Source organism: Anomalospiza imberbis, chromosome Z (assembly GCF_031753505.1).
Source record: "Anomalospiza imberbis isolate Cuckoo-Finch-1a 21T00152 chromosome Z, ASM3175350v1, whole genome shotgun sequence".
NCBI lineage: Eukaryota > Metazoa > Chordata > Aves > Passeriformes > Viduidae > Anomalospiza > Anomalospiza imberbis.
The window spans coordinates 12,731,899-12,759,592 of NC_089721.1; the positions used below are offsets into that span (position 1 = coordinate 12,731,899).

The window sequence follows — 27,694 nt, forward strand, 5'->3', positions numbered from 1 at the left end:
GTCTCAGAGAGGCAAGTATCAGTAACAGTAGCAATGAAAGATAAATATTCACCTTCAATGAACAGCTAAATCGGGCCTGTCTAGGCAACTGATGGCTAGATAGTGTGGTGCATTTGGATGCCACAGTCCTGTCCGGGGGAGTCCTTTGAAGCAGTGAACACTATCTGCCAGTCTAGGATGAGCACAAACCAGAAGAGTTTGTGCAAGGGTGTGGTTCACTGGCACTAGAGCAGATGCAGTGGCTAGCTACATCAACAAACAGAAGGTTCTTCTCTTTCCCTCCTTATTTTCCCACTTTCCACCTCTTTTGTCCCATCTCTCTTTTCTGTGACAGTGTATGTTTTTACCCTCTCCATGGGTCTGTTGCTCACTGGATCTTTCTGGGAGAAGACCTAACTCATAAAAACAGCTCAAACACACCCAGATTTTTTCCCCTCTGGATTTATCTTCTGCTATTATGATAAATTAAACTGGCTCAGAGAGGACTGAAGTGTGCCAAAGCCAGCACCAGACATGCAGAAGAAGCAAGCACATGGTAGTGATTGGGAATAAAAGCAGGCAAAATGTGGAAAAAACAGAACAGTAACTCAACTTTAGGCAGATTCAAGCTGCAGAGTTTATTCACCATATCTTTTGTTTTAAGATCAGAACATAACTCTAAAGAATAGTAATTATTTGTTTGCCCAGGGATGACCTTTGTGTACATACAGCCTGAAATGTCTGTGCACTGGACAAGTCTCATGTATTGCCAGTATACCACTAAAGCTCTCGAGTTTTGAATCCTAATAACTTGAGCTCTTTTGTTCTAACCCAATTCTTTCAAACCACTACCCTCACAGCCCTTGTTTGTTTGGTGTAGCTTCTGCAGCATACAAATTCCAGTATCTAAGGCAATATCCTTCTACAAGGTCCCCTGAGAGAGAATAATTTGCATTAAAGTTAGCACAGCAGTAATGCTATTTGACATATTTCATGGAGACACATCTCAAGGCATTGTCATTAATCCCTGAAATGCGGCAAATACATTAAAAGCAAAACAGGCAATTAAAAAGCTTTAAAAAAAGAAAGTGAGATTGCCTTAGCATACAGAAACAAATACAAAACCTCTCCCAAGTCAATTTCACAATTCAAAACCATAATAACAGGATGTTCTTTCTCCACTCAGTTGTCATTGGAACCTTGGCATTTGCAGTAGTCACAGAGCAGACTGTCTTTAGGGCTGTAATACATAATGAACTTGGACAATGAAGACATGAGACTATTTAAAGCTTGGTAAACTATTGAGTAACCTTAGCATCAATCCTATAAAAGGCCAGAAGTCTACAGGGAAATATCATTGATATAATTATATTTTGGCTGACCTTAGTGTGAAGTAGAATACAGACAATATCATTTCAGGCTGTCTCTAGACCAAGCAGGATATCATTAGCCCAGCAAATGAAGCATTGCATTAATCACTCCTGTGGTAGGATTATCATTTTATGGAAGACAAAAAGTGCCCTGGCTTATGGCTAACCCTTTGTGTCTCAAACTACTCCACTTTTAATCCCCTAAAACATAGTTTTTGATTCTAAAGAATTTATTTATTTTATTAATTCTAAAGGTTTATTTATGAATACACAGAAGAAATGTTTAGCAAGAACCAAAAGTTTCTGATGAGACAGTAAAATCGTTACTAGATTGATGCCATTTTCACAAACAGTAAGGGCAAATCAGCTTCCACTTCTCTGTAAGTTGCACTCTGACATTTGCTACCCCGCCATCAGGGGAAGTCATTGGGGAGCTCCCCAATCAGGCCTTTTATTATAACTGATGTTACTGTAGAACTTTATGTCGGTCAACTCGTGACTGTACTAGGTGTTGCACAGTCACAAAATTCAAGTGTAAGTAGATGTTTATGCTACTGCATACTGCCTTAAGTGTCAATAACACACACAAAAGTAGGAAACTATATAAATGGTTTAGAGCTTAAATCCTAAGCAGAAAAAAGCTGCTGTAAGTACCCTACGAAATTAAATAAGAATCAGCTATTCCCAGTCCCAGTGCTCTAGAGGAGAGACTGAACACCCATCCACTGCAAAGCAGCGAAGTGCCATGGGGCCTGTGGACTTGCAGTCCTAGGAGCAGCACAAATCCAACTCTATCCTCACTCTGGTTTGCACCATGTTGCTTCAGTTTCTTTGCTTTTGCTACTCTGAAGACAGGATCAGGAAAAAATAGGGTCCTATTCCCAAAGAACAGAAGATAAAATTGTTAGGTTGAAAAACCTGAAAATGTGTACTAAAAGGACTATTATACAGCATCTGCCAGAGTAACATTTTTGTCTTGCTGAAATACTTTTTGTAGGAAGACAGTCTATCAATATAAACTCATTTGAATATGATACCAGTACGAGTAATGATTTGACTACCTATTGAGACCAGATCCCTACCAACACACACACTTTGCTAGTTCTACTTGTCCTTTTTTATATTTATTTGCATGTTTTTTTGGGATCAAATTACAGTATATCTTGGTCAAGGGTTATTATAGCTAATGATATTCTTAAAAAAAGTGAAATTGCTATCTAAGCCATTAAAACAGCTGACTGAAAGATTAAGACATACTGGATAGATAAAATATTCTTTGCAGTTCCTGTATTCTGGGCCAGCTATTTAAGGTCTTAACTCAGTTTTAATAATTTCATTTATAGGCAAATGATCACTGTCAGTGTTGCACAAACTGGTCATAAACTAAATAGGAGCATGAGAATTTTGATGAAAAGCAATAAAATATGTACAGAAGTGTTGAAAGTCTGTGAATAACATTATCAAAGAGATTCATAGTTGCTAAACCTGAAAAGTCCCAAAGACAGTCTCTGGCTCATCAAAATTGGCTCTGAAGTTTGGACATAGGCATGTCTCAGGTGAGTGGAATAGTGTGACCCAAGATCTAGGCATGTTTTTAAGGAAAGCAGAGCATGCCGGCAGAGTGCAGGGCTTAGAACTCACCATATTGTGATGCTATGACATGAAGCATTTAGTTTTCTGAGGAATGTGAAAGCAGTACAAAATTGGTGTAGCAGCTGAGATCTAGTATATGAGGCGTCTTCACATAATGGTGCTACTTTTCCATGAGGGCTTTATCTGGGCTACACTAGGATAAATTAAGGTAAATTTCCCCAGCATTTTCATTGGCATTTTCATGCTGTTACTGCAGTGGATTAGCTCTGAAAAGTGGAAAAAAAAAATCAAAACTAAAAATAAGAGGACCTGGCTGGATAAGGAAAGGGAAAATTAACTGCTCTTATTTCTTTATAAGTATCTCCACAAAAAACATGCAGAACCAGGCCAGAATTGACCAAAACTTGCATTCAGATTCATAAGCTGATTTTCACTGTGAAATTTGATACACAAAAATCAGCATGACTTTGGAAGTGGAGAACGAAGATTTGTGCTTAAAATGAAACCTTAGCAACATCAGCTTTATCCTAGAGCAGTACTTCCTGCTGCAGCTGTGAATTCAGCCATGGTGTAGTGCATGTGGAATCCCTCAAAGGTCTTGTTCAGAAGAAAGAAACTCTGAGAAGATAAAGAAAAAATGATTCTCCTTTCAGTATGTGCTCATAATTTTCTGCCAGCCCCAGTTAATGTATCCAAGCCTTGATTTATATGTCTTAAAAAAACAGAGAAGCTCCCAAAGCAGACTGCGTCCCTGGAGAAAACTGGATGGGTTAAGGTTAAAATTCCTTGGCAATATTCAACCCTTTTAGGGAAAGAAAAGCAGGGTAGCAAGGCAGAATGAGATGAACAGCAACAGACAGACTGACTGACTCCTTTGGCTTCTGAATTGAAAATGCTTGAAGTGCATTTTCCCTGGTAATTGCTGTATATCTGACTATTTTGTCTAACATGAAGGTAAGAAAATTGCTTACTTAATTTGTACTGATGAAGTGAATATGGAAAGTGCAATGAAATATTAATTTATATGGAGAAATAGTTAGCTGAAAAAAGTAATTGGACAGCATTGCAAGAAAGAAGAAAATTTGAAATCAAGCTTGCACAACAAAGCTGAAAAATCTGTGTGATATTTTCCTTTTATTTCTTATGCTGACTAGTGTATAGATTGCAGAAACCTTGAACAACTGCATGACCTAAAAAGGAAGGAAAGAGTAGCAAAGCTAAGTAAATTTGCTTTTACTTCCTTTTTTTTCAGGTGCTGAGGATTTTTCTGTTGCTGGAAATTTCAGGCTTCTTTCCCATTTTTTCCAGGTGAATATTTGTTTAATAAAATACATGCTGAAAGTTAAGCATGTATAATCGTGGTGCTTGATGTGAGGCAGGGTTTCAAGGAGTCATGAGGTGTATTTCCTGGGAGAAATACGCACTGTTCGGTGTCAGGACTAGCTAGCTCTGCCACAAGTTACAACCACAGTGAGTCATTATGGTGTCCTTTAACTTCTGCCCAGAGGAGTCAGCCATCCTTGTGGATGAGGGTACACAGTGGTGGTGTGAGGCACAGCAACCCATGTCTGTGAAACACAGCTCAGCTTACCCCAAACCAGCCCAAGTCCTAGGGACAGGTTTTACCCCCAAAACCTCCCATGGAAACTGGCAGTTTTTTTGTTGCTGATCTTTAGGCTAGGTGAATGTGTCTAATTTCTTCTTTCCAATGGCAAGAAAGGCCAAGCTGGGACCGATTTAATTCTTACATATGAAAAGCAAATCCAAGTGGTTTTATAGTAAACCTGGTCATACCCCTAATTATTATCGAAGGTTTGCTTTGCCTTTTAGTAAAGTTTCACACTCATGCTTATGGATGGAAATCCCTGATGATTTTCCTCTCTCTTTTCTTTTGTTTGTTGGGTTTTTTTTTTTTTTTTTTTGGTGGGGGTGGTGGGTGGGTGGGTTTTTGTTGTTGTTTTTCTTCTGTTGGGTTTTGTTTGGTTTTTGTTTGTTTTTTTAATGCAAAAAACAATACCGGAGCAGCCCTTCTCCAATCCACTGCCGCTGGAATTCTTTTGGCCCTTGGTCCGAGTGCAATGGCTGTACTCAAAAACAGGTATAGATGGACACATCTTTTCTTTATTCATAACCTTATTAACATATACTTTTTCCCCCAGTAATTAAGAAGCCACTCTAACATTACACCCTCAAATCAGGTGCTCAGACAACAGCCCCAACAGAACAAGAAGGCCAAAGAGTAAAGAACTAAGAAGATAAATCCTCTAGTCTGTCCCAATATGTTTCCTTTCAAAGCTATGATGTTCAAGTTGTGAAATAATTTGTGCTCTTTTTATTTTGGTGATAGTTTCAAAAAGCTCAGCTGAGCTGTCTGGTAAACACAGATATTCCTCCACTGATGCTGGTTTGTACCAATTCCACTGATTTTTCATTAGTGGCATCATGTCAAAGGAAGAAAACTTGTTTGCAAAGTGTCACCTTCAATGAAAATAAGTTGATGATTTTTACAATGCAACTCTGTAGATGTGCAAGACATTTGTGTTTTGATTTTCCTTCTCATTTACTTTGATGTTACATCAATTAAGGAGGGATTAGTCAAAATTAAAGATGTGCAATGAGACAGTACTTACTTTTTTTAGAAATTAAAAGTAGCCCACTGGATCTAAGATTTTATCATCTTCCTTAATGACATTGTTCACCTTGAAAAACATTAAAAAATTCATATCAGGCATGGTTAGTCGTATTAAAAATATAAAAAAACCCACTTAAATTTCTTAGCAGCTTTCTCTTGACTTCAGTTACATATTTGATTTTTGAACAAAACAAGCCAAGCTCATGCACCAGTCTAAAGACATTATAGACAAAAGCTGTCTTTCTATTAACTTGAGAGTTTGCTACCATATTGTGGTAATGCCAAGTGTGGCTGTTCTTAAAAAAAAATAGTGAATGTCTAGAGTAGTAGCACTGTCTTCACAATAGCAAACTATTCTGGCTTTACATTTGGATTTTCTAAGATCTCCTTTGATTTGCATTCAGATTAGGAGACGGACAGTGGCAGTTTATGGCCAGTATGGAGGAAACCCCTGCTCTGGGCATACCTTTGAAACAAGACCATGCACCCCCACAAGGGGATGCCCTACAGAAGATGGCTGTGGTGATCGGTTCAGGTGTTTCTCAGGTACCATCCAAGACCATTTTCAATATTTTCTACTCATGAAGTTAAGAAAATAACCTTTTTATCTTTCAGCTTCAGTAAATGGGCAATGTATTTGCAGTGATCTTGATCTACAGATGAATTTGACTTAGCTGAATGTTTCCTTTTTTCCAGCCTCGACTATGCATGCTTTTAATTTAATCTGGAGTGTTGCAGAGCACTGAAGATGATATGCTGTAGCCCTGATACCCACTCTAACTCATTCTGCCTTACTTGTTTGCCCCAGAGAACAGTTTTTTTCATTATAAAAATGTAGTTAAGGAATGCAACCTTACACTGATGTCTTGCAGCTGTTCTAGGCTATTTCCAAATATGAAATGACCAGGATCATGGAAACTAATGCTCCATAAAATGTATCCAAGCAGCTCCCATTACCTTCACAGAGGAGCACATTATCTCTTAGGTAGATATTTATCACAGAGGACCATGATAAACATGTTTTGGTGCTACTAGGGTGCCAGTCATAGTTAATCACCAAAGGGATTTGGATCAAAGGGTGAAAGCTTAGGAAGCAGATCTAGAAGTCGACTGTTTCACTGATACATCACAAGCCTTGAATGGCTATGGCTCTCTCAAGTGTGCTATGTGCTATTTCTTTACACCTACATTTAATGCTTCACAAGCCCTTTTGGGCACAGTCTGTTCATCATGGGAGTGAATATGCTAATTAATGTAGTGGATTAATAGGGCTTCTGCTTTGATTTTAGGTGATCTATCTTTAAACTAACAAACACTTCTTTCCCCATGCATGTTTGTCCTGATTTAGGTCAGTGCATTAGCAGATCCCTAGTGTGCAATGGCGATCAGGACTGCGAAGATGATGGTGCAGATGAAGATCGATGTGAAGAGAGGAAAACTGTATGTGATATTGACAAAACACCTCTGAATTCAGAACTTACAGGAGCAGGGTAATGTTCTGTGCCAGGCTCAGTAGTACTGGTACTAAATGCACTTATATTTTTATGTATTTGCAAGCTCTGGGTGTACAGATAGATTTTCTGGGCTTATGGTGGAACATCCCATATGCAAAAGTGTTCAGTACAACTGCTTCCACCATGCCAGGGGTTCAGTCTAGGATGTACAGGTCCTTTTACCTGAAGCACTGAATAAAGCTTTCAGTGTTTCATTCCTGCTATTGAAAGACAGCTACTAAGACATTAAATAAAATTTCAACTAGTAACATATGATCTTCAGCATGGAAAAAATGAGCCAGCAATGTTCATTCTTTTTGTTCATTGCTGTTGAATTTAGCATTCTAAATTCAAAAGCATTTCTGCTTATATATCCGAACTGCAACCTAGCAAAATAATTGTTTTAAGTTTCTTTGGTGTTGATTCATCACTTGTTATGCAGTACACCTCATATATAATAACACCCTCCCTCCCCCATTTTGGAATGGATGCCCTGTTGTTCCTGTGTTGCAGTAATGGTTCAAATAATAAAACTTAAAATCAGATGAGATAGATATAAATGTCTTAATCTGTAGAGATAATGACGTGTTAATTTTTGTTGACAAATCAAGAACAACATTTCCCTTTCAATGCTGTAACATGCTATGCATACTGCAGTTCTGCATATATAAAAGTCTGTCAGGTGATAAGCCCATGGTTAAATCAGCCTGTGATCATAATTTGCAGATACAGCAAATAATGGCTCTGTAATTTTTGTCTTTGTCTTAATTACATATTTTTTCTTTTTGAAGCTTTGATATTATTACTGGTGAGACTAAGGGAAGAGTCATTCATACCAAAAGCTTTGGAGGGAAATGCAGAAAGGTCTTTAGTGGCGATAGGAGAGAATACTACAGGCTGAGTGAAAGTGTTCTCGCTTATAATTTTCAGGTATGTTTCCATTAAGAATAGCTTTGCCTTTACAATCAGGATTAAAACTGGGAGAATGATATGAAGCTTGTGGGGGCCTTTGGCAGGTATGCTTCCATAAACACAGCTCACTGACAACTGTACCCTCTGTGCAGTTGCTTATTGTTTTGAAATATAAATTGGTGTGTATCTTGCTAAAATAAAAGGAAAAAAAGATTAATTTTTTAGTTGTGATTTCTAAATCTCTCACAGTTAGATTGAATGTAAAGCTAATCTCCTTAGCATAAGCAGTGACCTGAATCACCTTAAGAAATGCTTTCAGGGGTGAAATACAGGGCTTTGACATGCTTTGTGTAGATTTTCCAAAGATGTTTTGTTTGAAGTCAGTCTCAGTGATTTGGTTTGTCTCACATTTATCAGAAGCATGCCAAACAATCCATAATGTATTTTACTGCATAGTGTAAATACTTTATATATATATATGAATGCATTGCTTTTCTAATAGTGTGCAGTACTTTTTATGAAATCTAAAATGGATTCAGCCTGAAAAACATATCAGCTTATTTTGCATCAGAAAGGCCTTGCTCTACTCTATACATTATAGTTTTTTAATCCTACATGAAGGTCTTCATACTGTGTCTATTTTTCACCTTCTAGGTTAAAGTTCAAAATGATTTCAGTTATGAGTTTTTCAACAGCACATGGTCTTATATGAAACACATAGAGCGGTATGAAAATTCAAACAAATACAAGCACACAGAGAATAAAAATCTGCAAAAGGTATGTATAATTTGTCCCTGTATCTTAGTACTTTGAATAAATATTTTAATTATATTATTAATATGTTCTTGTAGTGAGATGAAAACACTCGTTTTATAAAGACATTTTTGTCTCAAAGTGCATGATAGTAAATATCCCATAAGACCTTTAAAAAGAGATCACTGGTTTGCTTATCAATCCAGAGGAGTTGGCTGCTGTTTCTACATCCTCCATCTTACCTAATTAGTAGTAATTTATTTATTTACTATCTGTTTTTCTCCCTATTTAAGGAAGAAATCATTGGCTTCTCCTCATAATTGATTCATCTTTTTCTTTGTTTCAAGTGGTTTATTGCTCTTTTTTTTCCTGGTACATCTTGGTCAGTATAGTAGAGAAAAAAGATTGAAATACTTCTGTGGTTAAAATTAACTTATTTTATAATGCATTTTCCATTAGTAGAACTCCATTAAGAGAGAAATCTGGTTCTTTAACAGCCAGACGGTCACAGTGCTTGTGCCTTTAACTTATTTTAAAAGGAGCATTAGATAAATAATTTGAGAGTAATTTTCAATTATGAAGTACAACCTCTATCTTAGAGAAAATAAAATCAAGTAACAAATGTATGCATTTCATGGCCCTCAAGCAGACATATTTTGAGACTCAGCAATGACATATTTTGAGACTCAGCATAACCAAGTTCAAAAGCAACTTTGAGAGTCTAAAGTGAGCAGTATTGTACAGGCATATTGGATTTTATAATTAAGCAGCATCCTCAAAATGGCTAGAACCCCATACAACAAAAGCCTTACCTAGACAAAACAGGGTGCAAAGAAAAACTGTACTGCTGTGGTTTGCTCTCAGACAAAGCTTGTTAACCTTCTACCAGGCTTCTGATTCTGGAAGCCACCATTTTCTTTGAAGAGTGAGATCTCACTAGTCCTTATGCTAGTTTTCAAGTACACAAGAGGAAAAGAAAAATGTTGCAGCAATTACAAATAAAGGTCCAACCATATCTCATTACTTTACGGTGTTCTTTTTGCATTTACTGTGTTGCTTAGACGTATCTAACAGCTCTACAAAGCTGTTGGTTAGTTGCCAATAGAATGTGTGTGTCATCTGGCTATTAGGAGCCACTCTGATAGTCACATGGAGCATGATTGATGGCTTTTATTCCCCCAGAGTAAGCAGCTGATGGTTGTTGAGAACAGTGTGGAAGTTGCTCAGTTTATTAACAATCGTCCAGACTTTCTCACTCTTGCGGAGCCTTTCTGGAAGGAACTGTTCAACCTTCCAGTCGTCTACGAATACAGCGTCTACCGAAGACTTATTGAACATTTTGGGACACACTTCTTACACTCTGGGTCTCTAGGAGGACATTACAAAGTCATTTTTTATATTGATACTGACAAAATGAAAGCAGAAGGTAAAGTACTAGAGTGTTTGTTGCAGAAAGTAAAGTCGGTAATCAAGAATAAAAATTTATATGTATGTTTTTCCAGCTAATGTCTAAAATCAAGTAACGGACTTCTACAAGTTACTACATTCTCCTCGTGATCAAAAGAAAGGACACAAAAAATGTGCTCAAACCACAGCATTTAGTTCTAGATCCATGTTTGTGGCCTGCAGTGCTCTGGGTATATATATAAAAAATTATAGTCAGTTTAGGACCTCCTCAGGCTGAACTTGAATATAACTCTAAAACAATGTTAAAGTTTAAAGGTTACGTGGAGATCAAGGTTGGGTAAAACTGTGTAAAGCAGAAAAAATTACAGACCAAACACCAGAGTGGCACCTATAATGGTAATCAGTTGGAGCAGTGCTGTAGAATTACGGACTGCTGAGAAAATAAATGATACTATAAACTGTTCCCAGATACACCTCACACCTCTGAGCATTCATCCATAAGCTTTAGCAATGTGTGGATCTTCCCACAGCACACAAATGCTAGATAGTTACCTCCTAGTTTAAGTGTAGTACTTCATGACCTCTCAAGCCAGTGGGAAACTTGGAAATTAATCCAACACACTTTCTGTGTACAGTATTGTTAATGGATGGATTATATGCAGGTGTCAGCATAACAGATTTGTACAAGTGTACCTCATCAGGCTGGAATGCACTTATTGTGAAAAAGAAGAAGAAGGAGTGCACCAAACTGGATGAACTGCTTCTGACTTCTTCAGGTAAATGTTCCATGGTGACTCACACAGTCGTCATGTATCCATCTCTCATCTCATCCTAAATAGCTGTAAAAATGAGGAGCAGGTGTTGATAACTTTGGTGAATTCTGTCCTAATATGCTAAACCCAGACATCAAGTGCCTGGTTTAAAAGACTCTCTGGCTCTTGTCAATTATTGCTAATGCTTTCCCAGTAAATGGCACTTTTCTGAACACCCTAAGTTAGAGCTGCCAAGACACCTGGAAAAACAGATATCACCTATGTATGATCAGTGTAGGAGCTCTTGATCCAGGCACAGGTGGTTGAACTGCACCAGTGAGACCTTTCACTACTTGCTAGCAGAGTTTTGTGTGTATTGTTTCTATTACCATTTGTAAATATAGCAACGCCTGCATTTTATGTATTCCCCATCCTGAATCTGTAGGAAGCACTGGCAATAAAATTAAAGGAGACCCTTACATAGAAGGAGGAAGCCCAGGTGCTGTTGCTGGCCTTAGTTATCTAGACCTGGATAATCCTGCTGGGAACAGTCGGATGTACACCTCATGGGCTGCATCAGTGACAGACTATCCCAGAGTAATTAAAAAAAAGGTAAGGCTATTTTTCTGAAGCAGAGGTGAACAGATGGGATCACCTCAAGAGGAGGAATTAGTAAGCTACAGCTGGTGATTAATCATGCTGTGATCTACACTCATTTTGTTTTCAGATCACTTTGTGAAAAAGGAAAGTGCTCAGGAAGAAAATGCTGTGAAGCTAATAAGATCAGGTGCATCACAAATTTAAGTCCATTACAGGTCAATACCAGTCTTCAGTGACTTAAGTGGAGTTCTGGTTAGGAATAAAGGGTCATGTTAGCATTGGAGAAAGAACAGATTTGAGATCGCCCCTTTCCCAAAACACATCTGGGCATGTCTGTGTGGCTTCCACTTCCCTTGCCAACTTCTGCATATTCTTTTTACCTCTCCTCCTTCACTTTGCATCCAGAAGTTTAGCATTACTGGAGATACTCCAAGTCAGACACTTCAGAGCTGGGCATGGCCCTATTTACTGCTACCTTGTCTATGTCCCTTCTGGGAGCCACCCACATACTCAAGAATGGTAAAAAACCCAAATATTTCTGTTAGGAAGTTTTTGACTAAATATAAAAGCATATAATATCATAAAGTAATACATTTACAGGCAAAATAGTTTCAATTTTTGTTACCTTTGATCACTGTCTGATGAAATACCATAGTGTGCTCTTTAAATGTCCTTTTTTATGCTCGGAACAACTGGGTGAGAATTCAAGTTACTATGCATTGGTGGTCTGTGTTGTACTTTTATCTCACCTGTGTTTTTACAGCTCAAAGATGTTTAAACATGACTGATATAACAATAGCTTTAAAGGATGCTTTTAAGCAGAACTGGCTTTTCATAAAAAGGCTGATATTAAATACTAACATAAGATTTTAGCTAATTAGCAAACTAGAGCATCTACTGTGTTAACTCCCATGGGCAGAAGCATATGTCACAAATTATTTTGTTTGATGAAGTGTGCTTCTAAAGTCTTATATTGCAGACATAACTGTTTAATATGCATGTTTTCCTACTGTGTGTAGCTAACACCATTATATGAGCTGGTAAAGGAAGTACCCTGTTCCTCAGTCAAAAAGCACTACCTGAAACAAGCCATTGAAGAATATATGGCTGAAAATGATCCTTGCAAATGTCAGCCTTGCCAGAATGGTGGTGAGGCGGCCGTGGAAGGAACACAGTGTGTGTGTTACTGCAAGCCTTACACCTTTGGAGCAGCTTGTGAGCTGGGAACTCTGGTGCAGGATCAGCCAGGTCAGCACTCTTTAAACCTGTGAGAATTTAGAAGTGGCAAAACGTGATCTCCTGCTACCAGAATCTGTCTGTCCCACTGGACACCCATGCAGTGGCTGCTGGGGTGAGACATCACTGCAAACAAACAGCATGGGGAGGGTCATGCCAAGCCTTTGTTTAGCATGTCTAAATAGTCCTTAGCAAAGAGCTGGTTTTATTATTAGTGTTAAATACAGTGGACAATACTAACTGCTCGATGCTACCATCTCTAAGTACATATTACTAAATTCATTATCAATGACTTAAAAAAAATTACTTTTTAATTTTATAATTAGTAGTAGCTGGTAGCTGTTTTTATGTTCTCTCAGACACTGATAATATATAGCCTCTGTGGAATTATACCTATGTCAAAGCCGGGTAAAGATGGAAGATTAGATTATTGCAATCTGGAATTTTCTGTAAGGGCACAGTTGGAGCCATCACTAGCTTTGAACAGCCTGTGCCTTTAAAACTTCTCAGAGGGAATGCTTTAAAGAGAGAGTGGTTTAAAGAGAGTAGTTTTCACATTAAACCAAATATTCCCAAATGTTGCACAGGAGTTGTTGATGGACACTGGAGCTGCTGGTCTTCCTGGAGTCCTTGTTCAGGGGGAAGGAAATCGAGGAGTAGAACCTGCAACAACCCCTCCCCACATGGTGGTGGGAAGGCCTGCCTGGGAGAGCAGCATGAAAGCAAAGCATGTGAAGATGAAGAGCTGCAGCATCTTCGGTAAGTAATAAAAAACACTTGGAGACAACTGCTGAAAGGTTTAAAAATTTGTTTCAGAGGGGCACATAAACTATTGAATTCAAGGAGATCACTTAGTGAGCTTTAATATTTAAGTTGAAAGAAAATGAAATTCAGAAGCTCTGAATCTCTCAGAAGATAAGGCTAGAAAATGGGGTAAGAGCCAGTAAACTTGACAGAATTCTATTTACCACTCTCTTGGATAGCCTGGCAATGCCTGATTTCAATATATTCATGATGTAAATGTACACATAAGAGTCTTGAAAATGGGCTTCACTGAGGAGTGTAGCATTTTGAAAGGAAAGAAGACGAAATTCAAACTAAACTGTACTTTTGTTTGCTTCATAGCTTGATTGAACCACACTGTTTTGATTTATCCATAAATCCTACAGAATTTTGTTCGCCTCCTCCTCTCCTAGAAAATGGATTTGTTCAAGTGAGTTATTTCTATTGGTCTGTTATCTATTCTATCTCTATCTGCAATGTCTTTTCTACAGTTAATATAGATGTTCAATTGCAAATTTGTATTTCTCTTGGCAAGCTTATTATCTGGCCTAGTGAATAGCCACTCTTGCAGCATTTTTCACTGTCTGAAGTTTACATGACACTATCCAAAACTATTCAAACTAAAAGTTAGATAAAACCAAAAAAGCTCCACCCTCAAAACCAGAACAAGATCTTTGCTTCTCTGGACCATAGTACCTACACAGAAAAGTTATCTACTTGTCCTTTATTCCATAAATGTATTAAAAATTTACTGAGCCACGTGGATTACATATAAAATCACAACAAACTAGAGAGAAAAAATGCTCAGTCACTCAGGAAGTCCATAACAAAATTTTAAATAGATTTTAGGAATCTTCCCTCTATAACTCCCTATTCTGCTTTTTCTGGTGTAATGAAGACCTGGCAAGGTACTTGACTCACAATAGCTTAGGCCTGTTTGACAAGGGGGACTAATTCCTCCCTTGGAGGAATGGATTATGCCTTCATGTTATCAGGCTGTCATAAGCCTCTTTACTAAATAAATAGATAAAAAGATTAGTTCAAAATTCATTAGTTGCCTCTGCACAACTGCAACTTATGGCAAGATCCAAAATCTTTTTTGTAATCAATAATTGTCTCCTACGTTGATATTTTTGGTTCACAAACTAAAGGTAAAACCCTGTGATTCATGGAGTAGTCTCAATTTTTCATAAGATCTCTCCTTAGAAGACAGTGAAATATAAAATGAGAAAAACCTGTGTCTTCAAGTCCCTGTTAACCTTTAGAAAGCTGATAACATGCCATCCTAAAAATTTGCAAAGCCATATAGTCTCCACTGATCTCCCCCCAGCCCACGCCTGTTCAAGATCTTATCCTGCCCTGCTAATGTTTGATAACAGCCATATTTGCACTTTGTTTATACACCATCAGGAGAGCACTGTTCCATACCCCTTTTGATCACATTTGGTGACTTGATAACTAGGATTGCCCCCAGTATTCCAGACTCTCTCATCACTGTGTTGTAGAGTAGCAATACTACTTGTCACTGTCCTCAGCTACTGCATTCCAGAATCAGAGTTCAGTGCTGTTGGTAGTTCTTGTATTTTATATCCAAAATTTCACCTGTTCATTTTCTTTCAGAATGCTGAAAATGCATACCCTGTTGGGAAAAACATATTTTATGCATGCAAACATGGATATTCTCTTGTTGGTGATCCTGTTGCTAAGTGTCACAGTAATTTACAGTGGCAAGTTGGAGAGAGATATTGCCAGGGTATGTCTAACTGATTCTTGTTTTGAATTCATTTCTGAATTCCAATGGAACATCTCAGAACATCTGCTTTCCAGCTACAATGAGGGGAGAAGACACACCTGTATTTCCCAGTTCCCTAGATACAATCTAGTCTAAACTGACTGCTGGTATGAATCCAGATATTGTAATGCTGGCGTAGAAACACACCCATAAAGTCTAGTTTTAAGGCCATCCCTGTGTGTACCAGGGTCCCATATGTGTGATATCCCTCTACTAGGAAGCTGTTGCCTAGTGGGAACTGTCAACAGAAACATGGGTCCTAAGGAGAGGGAAGCCCTCATACAGCTAGGGCTGCACCTGCAGGCAGGAGGAGAAGATAGTAGGATCGTAGGAGAAGTTTCATTGTGTCCTTAGTTTTGCATGTTTGACTCATGTGGTGAGTAAATATCCTGACTGATATGTTTCTACAGGAAAGTCAGCTAACCTCACCATTCAATTTTTTAAGGAATTTTTGAGAAAATAAAATACACTACTACTTTACACAATCCACTGATTTACTGTGTCTGTCTCAAATGCCTCAATCCACAGAAACTGCTTGTCTCCTGCCTGAGCTGGAGGGGGGTTTGCAAGGAGAGCCATGGAAACCTGTCTATGAGATTGGTGAGAGAATAACTCTGTCTTGTCCACACGGCATGCACCTGGAAGGGGCACACTCCATTTTGTGTGAGCCCAGCCTCAAGTGGTCTCCTGATGTGAAGACTATCCAGTGCAAGAGACCAGGTAAGCCACTGCAGTCCTCAAGTACATTGCAAGATTTTCTTTCCTGGAGTCTCTTTCCAACTAAGCTTTATGTAGTTTAGATATATACAGAGATATTACTGAGATAATGATAGAGAAGCCTTACTTAAATCACCAGCAAGAAGCACAGAAAACATGTGGTCTGTTCAAACAAGATGCCTGAAGACATTTCATTGAAGTTTCATTAAGGCTTTTTGCTTCCCACTCCCTTACTGCTATCGAATATTGTCACTAACTATTTTAAAGAGATTGCCTGGGATTTATGCTGTCTATTCTGCCACCCAAATATTTTTCACTTTTCACACATTCTGTAACACTAACACCATGTGAACTGCATCTTAAGAGTTTTTCTATCTGAAAGCTGTTCCATGCACCAGAGCCTCTTGTGAAAGAGGAAGACAGGGCTGGGTTACTGCTTTTGCTGATCTAGCAGTAAGACAGCTGATACAAAATAAATATCTAGGAGCTGGAAGCAACAGGAAATAGGCTATAGCTTCAGTTCATGCTGTTTAAGCTTTATTTTGATATAGGTAGGCAGTGGCAGAAAGGGAAATAGGCTATAGCTTCAAGCAGCTCTAAGTCATCTTTTCCAGCCATGGAAGACAGACAATAATGTCTCTTGAGAACTGTTGTGATGCTGATCAGTGACACAGAGGCCCCCAAGCAGCTTGTGCTTCAATCATGCCACATCTTCACCCGAGGTCCCAGATGTTCACCTGGGGAGACCCGTGACTGCAGCCACTGCTGCAGGAGACTAGACATGTCTCCTACATTTTTTTCTGTCCTCTCCTTATCAGCCAGTGCTGCTGACATTGCCTCAACTGCAGAAAGAGGAAGGTGACAGTCAGGTTTAGACTTCAAAAGGCAGCAGTCCTGTGAGATTCCTGGTGTAAGTCATCTGCTGTCATAAACACATCAACAGGAAGTGTAGTGATTTCTGAAGGAATAGCATAGCTGTACATAAATGACTTGCTGCTGCTAAACTGCCAGAGCAGCAGTGCTGAACTGCTGCTACCAGTTACTTAGGTTTAGATGACTGATTTTCATCTGTTTTTTGGGTTTTTTTGCTAACATCATGTTCTCAAATTTCAGAAATAATTGGAAAGTTCCAATTGCTTCCATCAGAAAGAAAACCAGCTTGTGCTTGGCTGTATGGAACCCATATATTAGTACAAAAGTTAAAAAAATGAATAACAACAATTGGATTAATAACAGTTAAAAACTCAAGGAGTATGAGATAAGAAGGGTAAAAATTATGAAGATAAGTATTTACAGACACAGTGGCATACATATGTTTGGATGGGATTGTTTAGTCACTATACAACCAACTACCCAGAGGATAAAGAAAATGCAGTAATTTTTGGTAAAAATTTCCCCTCTGCAGGAAGACAGGGTTATGCTTGCTGTCTGTATCATAATGCATTGTAATTCTTATTTTTTTCTTTTATTTTTTTTCTTCTTCTCTGGTAATTTGTCTGCTTTGCTTAGCAAGTCTTAATCTGTAAGAAAGGTTTTTTTTTTTTTTTAGGAAAGGCAATAATCTGGAGTACTAAATTTTCATGTTAGCAGACAGGAAATCTGAAAAAAAATCAGGATAAAACCTCCTTGGAAACTGTGTCCATATGGATTTAGCAAAGTCTTGCTGTTAACATGCTACAGAAACCCACAAAGAAATGTTTAGCAAAATTTGGAGTACAACTCTCTACTTAAAGAATGGTATACCTGAAATCATTAAAATTCCCCAATAATTACTATTATTTTTATTTTAAAAGTTGGTACAACCTGAGGACTGATGCTAGAACTTGTAATTTTCATTACCATCAGTGTATAAAGGTATTTGGGTTCACATAGGGTTTTGGATCCTTAGCTTTTCTAGTGACAACAGTGAAGTCAGTAATTCTGAAACCCAATGACAAAAGTGTTCCCAGCTATGATTCAGCAGTGCTAAATTTAGCAGAAACAAATAACTACTGCAGAAATGAGATGAATGTTTAAGTTTAACATAGTACCTGTCTCTTTCCATCTGGCTGGTGACCCATGGATAAATTACTGAACAGTAACTTTGCAAAGTTTATAATATATTTTTTAATACTGTTGATTACTCCCCTGTAGTAGATACTTTTAATGACCATGTAGGATGTGACTTTATGTCATGACTATATAATTCAGTGCCTTTTAAACTCAACCGATAATTTCACAGCAGATTTTTTTTTCTGACCCTCAATATCTGTCTGTTCTACTTCAGTGCCCAGTGCGAAAACAGAAGTGACAGAGCCTAAATGTCAGCCATGGGAGAAAGTATATCAGTCACAATGTGTGTGCAAAATGCCCTATGAGTGTGGGTAAGTTCAGGCTCAATTTGGCAATTGGATTCTCATTTTATTCAAGACCAAGTACATTTCTTAAATTTTCAGTCTCTGACAGAGGAGAAAACTTTACTTACATGAGGAAGAGATGTACTTGGTTTGCTTTACATCTCAATCAATGTCCTCTTCATTACTTACCTGCCTTGTCAGAACTGTCAGTGGGTTTTAGCAGTGCTGGAATTTGGTAGATGACGGATAGTGAAGGCATAATTTTGCTTGATCTGTGAATACATGAAAAAAGATAAAATTATATTTTTAAGATTTAGAAGATAGAGGAAAAGTTAGAACAGAGGCCCTTGGGACACAAACCATCAAAGCAATAAGCTAGTGAAATAAAGCAGATTTCTTTTCACTTCTAAGACACTAGGGGGTTATGAAAGGCATAGTAATCTAATTTCATCTCACATTTAAACAGCAGTTTTCACAGAGCAGTCAGTCACTTTTCCTGACTTCATAACTTGCAGATTAGAGTTTGCTGTTTCCTGTTTAATCTAAGCCTATTATTGCAGTATTCTGCAATAAGCAGTGAAGAAGAAATAATGTAAGGAAATGAGTAAATCTCTCAGTTCTTTGAGAGACACAAAAGGAAGAGAACAAAAATGGAGGAATAACAAGAAGACACCTGAGACCAAATGACGCAGATGAACAGATGTGCCAATGAGTTTAGGACTCCAGCATCTGGGCTGGTTTGCATAGACTGGATGATGTCTCCTATCAAGTCACTCCTATAAAGTAGGTGTGGGCTCTAGATATGAAATCTGGCCAGATTTATGTGACTGGGTTGAGTAGTTTGGAAGCTTCAGGATAACAGACCAAATATGTCTTAGCCTTGTGTAGTAGGAGGAAGAAACTGTGAAGATGTTTCAGGTGATTTCAAGGTAGAACTTTCAGCAGAGCATGGGTACTTCCCATCAGGCAAATAGACCAAGAGTGCTCTGCATGATTTTAAGGGAAGATTAGAACTCTCAACATCTCAAAATTAAAATTGGTGAACTTAGTTCAGATGCAGATCCACTGGGTAGTTCCCTAGGGTCAGAGGCCATTGTCCTGTGTGGAAAGGTAAGTGCCAGGTTTGTAATAACGCTGCAATCTAATGCTATTCCTATCCTTATACCTAAATGGTCCAAGTAATCTGGTCCTGCTCTTTTCTCTCAACAGTTATTTAAAAGGATCAGCAACTCCTTTTCTGGTTTATGTATGTGTTGAGGTCAGTTACACAGAATACAGGGGAGTCAGCTAGGGAAGCCTTGGGCAGAATCCAACAGTAACCTTGGAGGTTAAATGAGATCCATTTACCTATGCATTGAAGCTTCATTTGTAATTAATCTACTACTTGCCTGTTTATATTTTTTATAATTATGTTTAAAATGTCAAGAATATAGATAACAGTCATTTTTGTTACCTCATGCCATCATTTCACTGTCTTGAAATAATGCATCTAATGATAGAGGGATAAATCTCAGCTGTCAAAGCAGACTAATCTTCCAGGCTGCTATAAGGCTGTAGAAGTAACGCATGTAAGCAGATCTTGGTCTGATCTTTCCTCAGAGAGCAGAATTAACTTGCATTGTTTTGGCAGTGACTTTCAGCAATAGCCTCTTCTCTGAAGAGTGTTTGAAGCAAGAAGAGTTCATATGGTAATTCAGGAACACCATGGTTTCAGACCTCTCCTCCATCCTTTCACTTTCCAAGAGACTAGCTACAGAGACTGCCCATAAGAGCACAAGAACCCTAGAACAGCCTGGTAATTTGTCCCTTGTGGTAGGGTGCCTTAGGCTACATCTGTCCTCATCAATGAGAACAAGGGAATGATCCAAAGAAATTTAGCTGCAGTAGAGCCACTAAATTGCTATAGCAGTTCTTGGTAGACCTTTGACAAGGGCCAGTTCCTGTATAATTCCCAGGCACAGATGAGGAGTGACCAGGATGAGAGACTGTTCCAGTTCTGATGTAGTCCCCATCTTCTGGGGCAAAGAGGGACACCATCTACTCTCTGTAAATTGTCCCTAACACACGGAAGGGGCTAGAGCATGGTGTGTTAATACAGATGGAACCTCAGCCTCCAGTAGCTAAGAGCTATCTCCACAGTGAAACATGAGATTTGATAATTTTTAAGTACTATCCCCTCTTTTTTTTCTTGAAATTTGTTTGCAAAGCAACTATGTCTCTCCTGAGAGTTCTTGGACTGTGTTACATTAAAACTTCTCATCTCAAATGTAATTCCAGGAAGTTAAAATCATTCCCAGCATGATGATTTTTTCACCAAAAGTTTCCTACCTCTTATTGCTAGTGAAAGGTAGTGAAGGTATTTATGGACTTAACAGATATTGTTTTATTTCTCACAATATGTGCTTTAGTTAAATATTGTTCTTATCCTTAACCTTATTTTTTCAGGTAAAAAGTATTGAATTTCTCACATTCACTTTACACAAAGATTATTCCTTGACTCTAAAAATTTTTATTACACTGATGTGATATTCCCAACCTTGGGAAATATACTTTCTCAGCAATGAGTGCAAATAATTAATTTCTTTATGAGTGAAGATTCTCCATCCTTTTTCCTATGCATCTTAACATGTTGATTTACACATTCTTTCTTCTGCTGACCCAGCTGTAGCAAATATGTAAATCACTCTCAAGACAGTATGAGGCATTGAATTTTAGTGGGAGTTTGGCAACATGGTCCCTGAACTCCTGGGTTCAAACTTTGGCAGCTGGTTAAATCAGCTCCCTTTCCTCTTTTGGATGTAGCTAAAGTGGTGCAGAGCAGACAGATTAGTGCAGAGGTCTGATCTTAATATTTTTAGGTAAATTAAGGTGCCTTCTTTACAAAATTTTGACCTTAAGACTCAGATATTGAGATTTATCACTTAGGCAAGTAAAGAAGACATCTGAAGAATTTTAAATATAATAAAAAATTAATTACAGATTAAATACATTTGTTTTCCCTGGCACACACTTTGTTCTTTAAGATGATTTATAAACAGAGAGTGTTACTTATAGTACTGTCTGTAAAGATAATTTTCACATAAAACTCAGAGCTCCACTATCTTAGAGACTGTTCAGCCAGATGACCAAACAGTACAATGCACACAAGTGCACCTGTTTCCTTTATCAGGTGCCTGCTGCTATATATCTCTTGGTTTGTTCTCTTGTGCCTCAGAATAACAGAGTTAACCTCATTCTTTATATTAACAAAAGAGGATTAAGGGAAATTCATGACACAGACTTTACTAGGGATTTAGTAGCTGTCATTTTGACCCAGCACAGCAGTTAAGGGACCTCAACCTGTGGTTGAGGATGCTAATGTAAGTGGAAGATATAATACAATTCATAAAAATATTTGGTCACTGTTGGATGCACCAAACTTTTCAGGCTCAGCTAATGAAGTCCATGCAATATTTTAAATACCTTAAAGATGCACTATGCTACAGGTATTTTAAAAATTCTGTAAAGCCAACTCTTCTGAAATGCTTCAAAGTCATCTTTGTAAGAACCATTCCCAAAGCTTGGAGAAGGCTCTTTTTCTTAGTGCCTTACTTATAGATCAAAACCCACTTCCTAATATACAGGGAAAAACAAAAAAAGAAAAAAAAAAGAAAAAGAAAGAAAAAGAAAAAGAAAAAGAAAAAGAAAAAGAAAAAGAAAAAGAAAAAGAAAAAGAAAAAGAAAAAGAAAAAGAAAAAGAAAAAGAAAAAGAAAAAGAAAAAGAAAAAGGAAAAGGAAAAGGAAAAAAAGAAAAAGAAAAAGAAAAAGAAAAAGAAAAAGAAAAAGAAAAAGAAAAAAGAAAGTTACCTTAATGCCTGACCACTAAGTCAGCAAGATTTGAGTTCTGGCATTCTTACTAGACTTTTCTCTTCCCTCCTTCTACAGGCATTCCCCTTCCCTTCAGTAAGCCTCATGAAGCTCATTAGGGGCATTTGCCTGTTCCTCATTAGGGCCATTTACCTGTACCTCATCACCCTCTTCTCCCCACCAAGTACCTGTTTAGCTGTGGATGATGTTCAGAACTGGCCTATTACATGCCAAAAGTTTCAATGGAAGTGTTTGTGAGCTTAAAATGAGGAGCTGTGCTGAAAATTAGACTTTGTGTCTGAATTTCAAAGCTCTCCATCCCCTGGGAGCCTATCTCTGCTCTCTGGTACCCTGTGAAGTCCCTTACCCCTGGCTGTAAAATGAATCCAGGAAAGCACAGGCATGCTCTGCTCCAGATAGTCACTCTTTTGTTCATTCCACACAAATACTGCTGATTGCCTTGAGAACAAGTGGAGAAGCTAGGAGAGTGAGATTAAAACTCAGAAGTAATGGAAGGGGTTTTTTTCCCCCCCTCCTACACTTGGAACAGAAAACACAAATAATAACGACTTCCTGGAACTGAAGTAATGGAAGGGTATTTTACTCTCCTCCTACACTTGGAGCATGAAACACAAATGATGGCAACTTCCTGGAACTGTCCCCAAAGCAAATACCATTTAAGGTTGTCCAAGAATTGTTATTACCAGTTTTAAAAGCTCATTTATGTAGGTGTTAAAGCTCTACCCACATTTCAAGAAATAAGCAATTTTTCTGGGTAATTTTTTTCTTAAAATTTCTGTGGAGATGTATGTGTATTTCCAGAAATATCTTTGGTTTCTGATGGTCGATTATAAGGTATTATTTAGTAAAAGCTGAGCATTTTAAAAGACAGCAGAATAAAAATCTTAAAGTACATTTGAACACCTTAAAATTAAGAAATACATCTGAAATATTCTATGTGCACGTTTGTATATGTCATATATGTATAAGAAATGTTTTCTGTGTCTACTTATGTTCATGCATGTGTCATAAATTAGAGAATAATTGAGATCTGAAATACTTTTAACTAAAGTCTCTCTCTCTCACTGCTGCTGAGGTCAATGGCAAAAAGATGGTAATATCCCCATCCTTCAAATGGGGCAGATCTTGACTCTGCTGAGGTACAGCATACTGTGTAAACGGAAGAAGTCTGGACTGTCTATGTCTGGACTGTATGTCTATGTCTTGGAGTACTTTGCTGCACACTTAGGAGGTACCTAAGTGAACAGAGAAGTTGTAACTAGACTCTGAATGTTTTCCAGATCCTCAGTTCTTTTTAAGAGTTACCAAGATAAATCATGTTTAAATACTGCAATTCCTGCTTTTGTTTTTAGTCCTTCCCTGGACACTTGTGCTACAGATCAAAGAACCAAGAGAAATACACCTTTAACTGTTTGCAAGATGCATGCCTTGGAGTGCATGGGCAGAAAATACTCTCTGACTAATGTAGAAAACTGCAAAGTACCCCAGGCAGCTGAAATACCATGTGGATCGTGCCGTTCATGGGAAAAATGCTATGGTAAGAGATTCTTCACAACTGTAAGTAAAATTGTTCTTATGACCAAAAGGAAATCTTTATCCCCACTTACACATTAGTATTTGGGCACTTGGTCTGTCCTGGTATGGCATCTGCAGTCCCTCCCAGAAGCACCAGGCACTGCTAAGCTGGCTCAAACCATTAGCCGAGTGTGTGGTATCCAAACATGGCAGGAGTCTTCCACCATGGAAAGACAGCCCTGCAGGATATTGTAACAAAATGTGCTATGTACAGGAAAAACTAGTCCCTGTTAAGTGAATAATCCTTTTGGTCCACTTTCTCCTCTGGGTGAAACCCCTGCCATACTCTTTTTCACTGTATCTATGTGTTCAGATTTCTTAAAACAGCAATTGCAGGAACCCTTACAGCCCACAGGAATAACTAATCTTCTCCTGAAATTTGCCAAGCAGTCTCCCCAGCAGGATCCTGTGGTTAGGAATTAAAAGTCTTATTGTATGCTAGCTGGGAAAGCCAGTTACTGTTGTAGGTTTGTACAGTTTGTTCACTGTCTATCCCAAGATTCTCATATAATGATTAAAGGTGAGGTCTCTTCCCTCAGAAGAAATAGTTACTGTTTTTTGTAATCAGTCTGCAGTGGAAGTTTTCAAATCCTTGATTTATTTTCCCTGAGTGTCCTATGCTACATTGCATTTAATGAAGGGTTGCCAGGAATGGAAACATGAGCTAATAAATTAGGGTTTTAGAAGTGCCCAAGCTAGAGGCATGGTTATTGTCAAAATTTGAAAAGAAAAAGGATTACTAGATAGGAGTTCATCTGTTTTGTCTAGCAGGGTTGAACAGACAAAAATAATAATAACAACAAAGTCAAAACTGTCTGGAGCTTCAGCAAAGACAAACACAGGCAAAAAAAATTGCATACAACACCAAAAAAAAAAAGACACAGTTATGAAAAATAAATATCAGGTGGAATATTCTTACCTGAATGTCACTGATACTGCTACACACATTTACTTATAGGAGTAGATTCTTTGATCTTCATGGAACTGTCTGTATGAAAATATAGATACCAGTTGTAATGGTTTGCATGGTCAGTTTGTTAGTGTCCAAAGACAAATCTCTCATCTTTCAAGTTACCTGAGCTCTGGAATAGTAGATACATGGACCAGTTCAAGAATTAATATCAGAGAAGGCTTTGAGTACCTCATCTGAGACACTTTGAGCAAGTTTTTCCTGCAAGCATGATCAGCCTCTCCAAGCAGAGGAAGGTCCAGCAGTGCACAATTTGTTTCCACTTCTAGTTTTTTCACTGAGCCTGAATATCAGCTAATGTTACTGAAAGAATTAGGGAATTAGGTTAAGGAAAGAATGACAGGAAGCTTTGGGTTGGAAGGGACCTGTAAAAATCCTACCCCCTTGCAATCATCTGGGATGCCTTCAACTAGATCAGGTTGCTTAGAGCCCTGTCCAACATGGTCTTGAATGTTTCTAGGGGTGGGCCTTAACCATCTCTCTGGCCAGCTTGATCCTGTGTTTCACCACCTTCATCCTAAAAAATTTCTTCATATCTGCTCTGAATATTGTCTCCTTTAGATTAAAACCATTATCTTTTGTCCTAGCATTGTAGCCCCTATTAAAACATCTGTTCCTATCTTTCTTATAAGCCCTCTTTAGGTACTGGCAGGTGCTATAAGGTCTCCCCAAAGCCCTCTCTTCTCCAGGCTGAACAGCAGTAACTCTCTCAGCCAGTCTGTGTAGGAGAGGTGCTCCAGCCCTCTGGTAATTTTTGTGGTTTCCTCTGATCCTGCTCCAACAGGTCCATGTCTTTCTTGTGAAAGCTGAGCACCCTCCAGAAAATTGCTTTCAGTCTTATAGATTTCCTTGAAACATTTTAGTCTGGGTTTTTGGTTTTTTTTTGTGACTTGGTTGCTATCCTGAGTGTTCTTCCTCTGTGCTTTTGCTTAGTGCCATCCAACACCTGTGTTTGTGATGAAGATGGGCTGTGTGAGGAGGGAGGTGCCCAGGTCTGTGCTGAAGTGAGTGGCTCTGCTGCCCGTCGGACCATGACTGAGTGCGAAGTTGGGCTGCTCATGTGCCGGGGGGAGACTGTCACCCTTGTCAGCATAAGGCCCTGTGATACACAGAGTAAATAAGATATGTTACACTTTATTTTGCTTATTGCTGGAGGATATGTCAAAATGTGTCAGCTCTTGGTCAGGACATACTTTGAACTTTGCTCTGCCAAATGTAAGCTCTGCTGTGAAATCCATCACAGCTGATGAGACTGTGCATCTGGTCTAACAAAGGCCTGAGGCTCTTTGTTAGACCGAGATGCACTTGCCACGACTGCTCACAACAGAGCTCTTGCTTAGGCACCAGCCTTACCACTGGCAGATTTACTTCATATTTCCATCAGAATTAAGAAGTATTGCTGAATTGCGATTGCCAAAGTAGCTATTATAGTGATGGATTACCATGTCTGACATTGTCAATATGTTTTTCTTAAAGCCACACAAACATATGCTTGCACTGCATAGATTTAGATTAGCAAAACATACAGACTAAGCTTTACACAGTAACAGGTATGATTCTTCTCTTTTAATAAAGCAGCTTCTTTCGACCATACACTACTCAGCTGAGCAGTCTGCACAGAACTGAATGTGTTGTTGAGCCTGACACTCAAACGTCAAAACAATGTGCATTAATAGTAAAGCCATATTAAAGTAATAAGAATACATGTATACTTGCAGCTTCTTATACACAGAACCACTTCATGAAAAATCACCATTTTACATTGTCATTATTATTATTAATATTATTGCAATGAGCTACACCTGTAAGCACAGGTAACTCAGTTACATTTGTCACATGAATTTATGTTCGTGCCAAGGCTGGTTTCTTACAGACAGTTGCACAAAGAGGTCTTCTGCCTTAGCAAAGTTTTCTCAAAGGCAGCTATTTGAGAAAACACATCTTTACAGCAATGAAGATATTCTGCATGCAGTCCCCTTGGAGATACCATTAGATAATCTTCAAAGATTATTCCTGAATAAAATAAGTGTCCTACACTCTTTCCTTACAGAGCTAAGCATTCTCTCTGGCATAGCTGGACCATGACAACTTTGCTTACATATTTCAAGTCCATTCAGGTACCCGTGCTGGCAGTCCCATCCCTTCTGACTATTTTTGGATGCAAACAAAGACAAAGGGCTGGATAGTAAGTGGATGTTCAACCAAGTACAGTACTGTCAGCACGTATGATATGTATGTATGCTTTTAAAGCAACGGATTTTATTTCTTACTATCAGTAATATAGTAAGATTAAACATCTCTCTTGTTTATTACGTTTCTACCAGTAGTTTCCTTGCATAAACTTTACCCTCAGTTGGATAAAGCTTTGCTTTCTTTAATGCTGGCAATAAAGAGTAAACCAGAATAGGAGTGGCTTTTCTTGGAGACTCTCTCTTGTGCAGGTAGCCATGTTGGAGGGGAAGGTTGCCACACACTAACTGAAAGGACCTCCTGACCTTTATAACCTTTTCCAGATGTCTGGGAAATAATATCAGGTTGTGGGTTTTGGGTATTTTTTCTTCTTGAGCAAATAATAAATTTTTGTGAGTAGCATACAGATGAAAATAAATAGAATAAAATCCAAATAAAATTGGTCAGATATTTTGTCTTTATAATTTGCTCTGGAGTAATAAGTAGTAATTTGTAGAGCACCCAGATGTTTGCTTACTTGGTTACTCTCAAGTCTCTTGTCCACAATTTCTAACCTTTTTCTTGTGGTATTTAATAAAACATGTGATTGGACCATGAGTCTACAGGGTAGCAATAGCTTCTATATCAGTTCAAGGCAAGAAAAAAATCGCCTGGAAATTTCCTGATAGATAGCACAGAGATATGGTGACTTGGTGATTCATGTCTTCAAACATAGGGAAGTGAGCCTCAAGAAACAT

The 27,694-nt window shown here is 38.2% G+C and overlaps 1 protein-coding gene across 1 annotated transcript; it reads left to right on the plus strand.

Annotated features, from left to right (window-relative positions):
* The first annotated feature begins 3,694 nt into the window (after positions 1–3,694).
* On the plus strand, positions 3,695–27,398 carry C7 (complement C7). Its single transcript, XM_068177056.1, has 18 exons — positions 3,695–3,896; positions 4,195–4,250; positions 4,968–5,040; positions 5,979–6,120; positions 6,923–7,064; positions 7,859–7,997; positions 8,634–8,756; positions 9,915–10,158; positions 10,802–10,915; positions 11,337–11,503; positions 12,511–12,739; positions 13,315–13,486; positions 13,853–13,940; positions 15,131–15,263; positions 15,831–16,022; positions 18,286–18,382; positions 23,575–23,759; positions 25,701–27,398. Exons 1-18 carry the CDS (start codon positions 3,891–3,893, stop codon positions 25,886–25,888), a joined length of 2,490 nt encoding a protein of 829 aa, XP_068033157.1. The 5' UTR covers positions 3,695–3,890; the 3' UTR covers positions 25,889–27,398.
* Positions 27,399–27,694: the final 296 nt, after the last annotated feature.